Below are 8,152 nucleotides of genomic sequence, written 5' to 3'. Positions count from 1 at the left end.
AAGAATTCACACCCACACACACTGTTGCTCTACAGACAGAAAATTCTATACAGTAGTACTGTACAGTATCAATGTATTGATGCCAAATCTTCTGTGTGTATTGTGTATGTGCAGTTTGGGCTGCATATGCGTGCGTTCAGTATATGCATGTCCAGTATCAGCATATTGCTGAATATTTGAAGTGTGTAACATGAATATGGTATGGAATAATATCAGCTTCATGGCAAAAAGCACTAATCAAGCAGGATAAAATCGGGATATTGCTTTATACGCAGACACTAATGTATTCAGTAATGTAAGTTCAACCATGTTTCATATGATATTACTCCAGAATACCAAGTCTGCAGACAGTGGTTCAAACTGGTTTAACTGGTTCAAAAGTGATTGTTCTGAGAGTTTTCTTAATAAATGATGTACTTTGTGACTGTATACATTTCATGCATATTGGTCAATCAATCCATATTTTGTACACTTAACTACTTGTTTGTTTTCACTAGATAAATTGCTTTACCGCAGTATTATACCTCAACTTGCCTGACTGGTAATTACTCAAATAAAGACTGTGTCATGAATCACTTTATGGTATCCCTAAGGTGCTCACCTCGCAGTATCAACACATTTGACATCTAAAACGTCTGCTCGGATCTGGATAATTATTCTGAAAATATGGAGGACCTTGTACAGATAAAAAAATAACTGCTATTATAGTAAATAACACATTTTTTTCTGTAACTAATTACAAAAATGTGTTGCTTTTATGTAGTGAGACACATAGGGGATCAAACAAAGCACAAAACAAGGGTAGTAAAGAGCAGAAGTTTTTTTTCCATGTGTGTGACATAGCAGCTTTAGCATTCCCTGAAACTGCAATTACACCAGTGCATATTGATTTGCACAGTAAGGTGGTATCTTTTTAAAAGTGCTGCTCTGGCTAATGAGCAGACAAAAAAAGAAAAGTATTCCAAGACCAGAGCCGGATTAAGAGGGGCCCGGGACATTTAAGACAAGCAGTCCCCTATGTTCTAAAAGTATAAAGGTGAGTACAATTTGCAATAAATGTGAAAGTACAACTTGCAATAAAAGTACAACTTGCAATAAATATGTATGTTGTTGACCTATACCTAACCCTTTCCTAGGCTCTCGGAGACCAACAAGGACCCTTCACTAAGAATACTGAGTCACAATCACCATAACATAACACAATAACATAACATAATGCAATCACCATAGGACACTGGTGTAAGATTGTTCACTGCACATTTTCAGCAAATAAAGCTGATGCTTGGTGTTTTGGAAGCAAAATGTACAAAATACACCATGAAAGGTTTGCTGAAACTGGCTTCTGACAAGCCAGACATAATGGGGAACTGGTAATAACACACTTATTTGCCAGATAATCCATAATCAGCTTCTTGTAAACTAGTTGTCTTGTTTGATCTCTGAGAACAAGGATCAGCAAATGTCATAAAATGGTAATTGTTAATAAACTCCATGGGAAGCAAAAAAGCTATTATATTTCCAAGAGCACGTGTAGTGATATCACATAGTGTTCATCAGCAGCATTTCCTATCCACCAAAAGTCAATGTTAGTTACAAGATTCCCCATTGTGCAATAATATGGAGCCCTACTTACTCAATTCTAACCTAATCAGACAGAATTGATTTGGGGGGGGGGGGGGGGGGGGGGTGCAGTGCCTCATAAATAAGAGCTTCAGCATGACACTAGAAGAGAGAGCAGGATCCTACCAGGTGCTGATTGCTTGCTCTCCTATGGGATACAGTGTCACATTTAAAAAGATAGAACTGCAGTTTGGAAAAGCCAGACACGGACTCGCAGATATAACCTGCAGAAGTACCTGGTAAGATGCTAAAGTCTGGGAAACACAAAGGAAGCATGTCCCTTACAGACAGAAAGAGATGTTTGCTTAAAATGAAGTCTGTAAAACACCACCCTCCACTACCATTGTTGTTTGCAATCTGCTGTCTGAGTGCCCTTCACCTTTCCTCAGGTAAGAGACAAAATTCAACTCATTCACTGTTTTATGTAAATCCATATGCATACTTTTATGCTAGAAAGTTTATATATGTGATTTCAAAAATAAAATTGTCAAAATGGACATCTCAACTGAACAAGTGGTTAACATACTGTATTGTCAGTGAGCTTGCATCTCGTAATTATTATCAAAATTGTATGTCACAATTATGTGATAATAATTATTATTCCTTGAATCATTTATTTACTGTCAATTTGCCTTCTATCTTAACCACTAGTGTAAACATGCATTTTCAATTATAAAAACTCTGAAATGTGTTAATCTCAAAATGAGATCAAACTATTCGAAAGTGTTATGTAGCTATTTACTTAATGTGTATTAATTACACTGTTGTATCACAGTGTGCTAGCGATTACATTTGAGTTACAAATAATTGAAAGAGATTATTGGAAGAATGAGGATAAAAGCATAAGAGAGTATTATTAAAAAAGTATATGTGCCATGGAAATTGCTCTGCAAAAATAATTGTCTAAAAGCAAACAGTCCAATTTATGAGCAAAGAACATTTGTTAAAAAATAGAAATTTACAACTTTCAGGAATAATATCTTATTTTGATTGTTTTCGAGTTTCCGTTTGCTATTGTAGTTGTCTTTGATGTATGTCTAAGTGCCCTTTTGTACCCCACCCCCCTTTTTTTCGTTCCCCCTATGTTTTCAACACATAATTTGGACAAATTACAAACTATTATCGGAAATGAGAAATTTGCCATATTATTCAGTTGTATTTGGTTGATAAAAAGGTAATCTAGAGTTTGCAGTGCTTACTTACCTGTGGGAGTTTCGTTTTAACTTTTATTCAATTAAATTAAATAAAGTAAAATAAGTGAAATAGATGTGTTATGTGTTAGTTAATTAATTTTATTGCATTTATCAATACAGGATTCCCTCAGTCAGTACCACAATACATGGATGAATTGGATATTCCAGAAAATGAGGTATATTTGCTTTTTTATATGGTGGAGTCCATTCATTAGCATGTATTCCTAACAAATGTCTCATAAAAAATATATTCATTATTATAAAAGATAACAGATTGCTGAAAATGCTAGGTTACTGACAAAGCAAAATAAATTACTGAAAATTAGTTCAGAATTTCAAGGAAATGTAGTGTCATTTCCTTATCAAAAACAATCATTGTCATACTGGCATTGCCCGAAAACACATTCAAAAGTGAGTAGTTAATACAGACACATACATAATTAATAAGAAGGCAGTTACAGTGTCATTTAGATTGCAATAAATAAATTCAGATTACTATATGATGGACAATTTTAATATTTTATTTTAAAAAAATATATCGTTTTTTATTTATTTATTTATGAATAGAAATTTATGGCTTGAATTTGAATCATTAACAAAGAAAAGCACTGAGGCCGATGCTGGCTGTTTCTCCAATAGTAAATAATTAGAAAACCATGGATGATTGTAAAAACACACTTGAATTTATTAGCTAAACATCAATTAATAAAGCTGAAGTTAAAATTCACATATACACATGAAATTAAGGGCATATAGAGAGCTGTGAAGCATTTAGATCTGCTGCTAATATGTGTCCATTAAGGATCCCGGACTAGAACACTGGACAAAGTTCCCTGGGGAAAAGAAATGGATACAGCTGGTATTACCCGTGAGGATGGAGGCTTCCAGAGGCTTTAAATAACAGCAAGCAAGCTGTGCCACTTGTATTCAAGCTGGGTCTCTCCAGTTGGTGCTGTAATTGTGAATGTCCCACAGAGAAAATTCCAAAGCAGGTGTTCCAAAACTAATTGTTATAAGTCCATATCTGGATTCGTTGTGGTGTGGAGCACTTGTAGTTGTATTGATGGCCGCTTTTACACTTAACGCGTTTCCCTAGGCTCGGTCACCTAGCTTCATCAGAAGTAAAGCTCCCTCTGGTTAAGGGATCTATTTAAACCCTATTAACGACCTGATGCCCAACAGGTGTGCAGAAACAACTATTCAATCATCCATAGTTTTAGTAAAAACAGTGATTCTACATTATCACTAATCCTATTAGATAAAAAGAGCTATTGGTAGGAGGCAAACCCACAGAAAAAAGTAATATAAAACAGTACATATATACAATAAATGGAACTGGATATGGTAGGGGTTAAAGGTCAGTGTAATCACATGACCCACTCCCAGAGCATATATTGTATTGGTAATGGTGGTTCTTTCATCACTCTTAAGAACCCCCCCATGCTTGGGGAACTATACCCATCCATCTGCAAAAGTTACCTGAAACACTCTAATCTCATAGGGGAGAGATACCTCCGCTTCGGTGTGCCGTCCAGCGGTCTCCGTGTTTCCCGGTCACGTGACCGGTGACGGCCAATGAATGTATCCAGGTTGCTAAGCAACCAGAGTACACTCCGGCGCAGGGGCACAGTGACGGGGGTTGCCCCGTTGCTAAGCAACCCGAGTGAACATCGTCGCGAAGCGCGACGACGTCACTCTCCCGTCACGTGACCCGCAGGGCGGAACAGCACGGCCGGGGAAAGAGTTTAAATATGTGCCCAACTGTGGGCATCTCTAATACCACAAAAAACCACACTTAGAAATTTACAAGACATTACACATATGTGTGGATAGTTATTTAACCATACATTGACATTTTCATTAGCATTGAATACATATTGTTTTATGGCCCCAGCAGTCAAAGCTTGTCTGCATGTCAGATTTTATAGGAGGCACAGATTTCCTCATATCTATCCGATGGCCTACCCCTATAGTCAGACTCCATGGGATGATTGTATATATTAAAGATTCATGATATGCTTCATATCTTCCTTAGTTCTCCCAAAGAGTATTTGATAAATTCACAAGGGATACGGAAAATAATAATAATAATAATAATAATAAAAATTAATAAAGAATAAAAAATAGATAATAAAATTAATAATAAATACATAGGCATTTCACTAAAAAAGGAATATTGAAACAATTCAGATTGCTAAAGACCTATCATCCCCGCTACCATTGGGTGGCTGTCCGGCCGTGGAGGAACTCCTGCTGCCAGGAGTGTCCCAAACATCCGAAAAAAGAAAAAAAATCCCCGGATGTCCGCCCATCCTGGACGCGCTGACAGGGAAAACCACCGTCCCGTCCAGGTTGTGCGTGGAGACCTCCACGGCTGAACAGACCACACACAGGTGACACAGAATTGTCACCTGTACCAACTGGATGCGGTAGATGTTCAAACTGAAAGAAGTAATTACAATTATATCTCTACATAGCAGCTCTCAATAATTTTAAATTACTATGTTCAATTCCATTGTCTCATTTAGACCGGTCGGATATACTGAATTAAACTGTAACATCCAATATATCTCTCTCTTGCATAAAAGTGTATATCTATCTCCACCCCTCACAGTGGGTGCCACATGTTCTAAAGCTAGAATTGGAGGCATCCAGGGTCTTTCTGATGTATATATTAAGGAAATGACGGGATACACTATGCTTAAGGAAGCCTTTAGCAATATTTCTTTTATGTTCCATAAACCTAGTGCGTAATTTCCTGGTGGTGCGACCCACATAGTATAAGTGACAACTACACCAGAGTAAATAAATAACATATGAAGAGTCGCAATTCATGAATGATTTAATTGAATAAACCTCTGTTTTGTTTGGTAATTCAACAGACACTGTTTTTCTTGGTGTATGTGAACATACTTGGCATTTGTTCTTGCCACAGTGAAAAAAGCCTCGTGGTTTCTTTGTCAACCATTCAGATCCTGACATTTGTTTCCTACTATTATCATCATTATCTATTTTTTTCAAATGGCTAGGTGCCAAAAGAGTTTTTAGGGACCTATTCTTTCTATAAATTATTTGCGGCACTTTAGGTAATGTATCGGCCAACATACGATCTTGTCTCAAAATTTTAAAATTTCTATTTAATATACCACGAATCTGACCCGCACAGCTGTTAAATTTGCATATAAATGCCGAGCTCCTGTCCTTTTTATCCACACATTCGTCTTTCCTAGAGTGGTATTGTAGGAGGCTATTTCTTTCTAAATCAGAAACCTCCATAAATGCCTTTTGTAGAAGATTTTCGGGGTAACCGCATTCCCTGAAAGATGTAAGTAAGGTATCTGCTTGTTCGATAAAAGTGTCAAAATTGGAACAATTTCGCCTAAGGCGAATGAGTTGTCCCTTAGGGATCTTTTGTTTCCAGGGTCTAAAATGCGAACTCGTGAAATGTAAATAAGAGTTAGTGTTAGTTTCTTTATTGTATGTAGACGTGACTATTTTGTTATTAATAATCTCTAAGTTTACGTCTAAAAAATTAATTTTAGAAGTGTGAAAGGTTGAAGTGAAAGTGAGGTTATATTCATTACAGGAAAGGGACTGGATAAATTGTGTTGCAGAATTAAGATCCCCATCCCAAATAATAAATAGATCATCGATATAACGTCCATAGAGGACCAGGTTCTCTGCCCAGCCTCCGTCCCAGACATGGGTTTGTTCAACCTCCCCCATGTAGAGGTTGGCATAGCTGGGCGCGAACCTGGTCCCCATGGCAGTGCCCATCACCTGTAAATAAAAAACACCGAGAAACATAAAATAATTATGTGAAAGGATAAAGGAAATGGAAGTGACAAGAAATTATTTTTGTTCCTCACTGAGGTCATTATCAGAGTCCAATCTCCTTTTAATCTCCTCACACCCCAACTGATGAGGGATGTGTGTGTATAAAGCAGAAACATCTAAGGTGAGAAAAGCATAGGAATCTTTCCATGTAATACTATTACATGGAAAGATTCCTATGCTTTTCTCACCTTAGATGTTTCTGCTTTATACAGACACATCCCTCATCAGTTGGGGTGTGAGGTGATTAAAAGGAGATTGGACTCTGATAATGACCTCAGTGAGGAACAAAAATCATTTCTTATCACTTCCATTTCCTTTATCCTTTCACATAATTATTTTATGTTTCTCTGTGTTTTTTATTTACAGGTGATGGGCACTGCCATGGGGACCAGGTTCGCGCCCAGCTATGCCAACCTCTACATGGGGGAGGTTGAACAAACCCATGTCTGGGACGGAGGCTGGGCGGAGAACCTGGTCCTCTATGGACGTTATATCGATGATCTATTTATTATTTGGGATGGGGATCTTAATTCTGCAACACAATTTATCCAGTCCCTTTCCTGTAATGAATATAACCTCACTTTCACTTCAACCTTTCACACTTCTAAAATTAATTTTTAGACGTAAACTTAGAGATTATTAATAACAAAATAGTCACGTCTACATACAATAAAGAAACTAACACTAACTCTTATTTACATTTCACGAGTTCGCATTTTAGACCCTGGAAACAAAACATCCCTAAGGGACAACTCATTCGCTTTAGGTGAAATTGTTCCAATTTTGACACTTTTATCGAACAAGCAGATACCTTACTTACATCTTTCAGGGAATGCGGTTACCCCGAAAATCTTCTACAAAAGGCATTTATGGAGGTTTCTGATTTAGAAAGAAATAGCCTCCTACAATACCACTCTAGGAAAGACGAATGTGTGGATAAAAAGGACAGGAGCTCGGCATTTATATGCAAATTTAACAGCTGTGTGGGTCAGATTCGTGGTATATTAAATAGAAATTTTAAAATTTTGAGACAAGATCGTATGTTGGCCGATACATTACCTAAAGTGCCGCAAATAATTTATAGAAAGAATAGGTCCCTAAAAACTCTTTTGGCACCTAGCCATTTGAAAAAAATAGATAATGATGATAATAGTAGGAAACAAATGTCAGGATCTGAATGGTTGACAAAGAAACCACTAGGCTTTTTTCACTGTGGCAAGAACAAATGCCAAGTATGTTCACATACACCAAGAAAAACAGTGTCTGTTGAATTACCAAACAAAACAGAGGTTTATTCAATTAAATCATTCATGAATTGCGACTCTTCATATGTTATTTATTTACTCTGATGTAGTTGTCACTTATACTATGTGGGTCGCACCACCAGGAAATTACGCACTAGGTTTATGGAACATAAAAGAAATATTGCTAAAGGCTTCCTTAAGCATAGTGTATCCCGTCATTTCCTAAATATACATCAGAAAGACCCTGGATGCCTCTCA

The 8,152-nt window shown here is 36.9% G+C and overlaps 1 protein-coding gene across 1 annotated transcript in view; it reads left to right on the top strand.

Moving 5' to 3' along the window:
• The first annotated feature begins 1,743 nt into the window (after positions 1–1,743).
• NMS (neuromedin S) overlaps positions 1,744–8,152 on the top strand; it is a 98,349-nt gene continuing 91,940 nt past the window's right edge. Inside the window, exons 1-2 of the mRNA XM_063953456.1 lie at positions 1,744–2,009; positions 2,934–2,989. Coding sequence (XP_063809526.1) covers positions 1,865–2,009; positions 2,934–2,989 — 201 coding nt within the window. The 5' untranslated portion in view covers positions 1,744–1,864. The remainder of the gene's footprint in view (positions 2,010–2,933; positions 2,990–8,152) is intronic.

Source organism: Pseudophryne corroboree, chromosome 2 (assembly GCF_028390025.1).
Source record: "Pseudophryne corroboree isolate aPseCor3 chromosome 2, aPseCor3.hap2, whole genome shotgun sequence".
In the NCBI taxonomy this organism is placed as follows: Eukaryota; Metazoa; Chordata; class Amphibia; order Anura; family Myobatrachidae; genus Pseudophryne; species Pseudophryne corroboree.
This window is presented reverse-complemented; position numbering and strand designations above follow the sequence as displayed.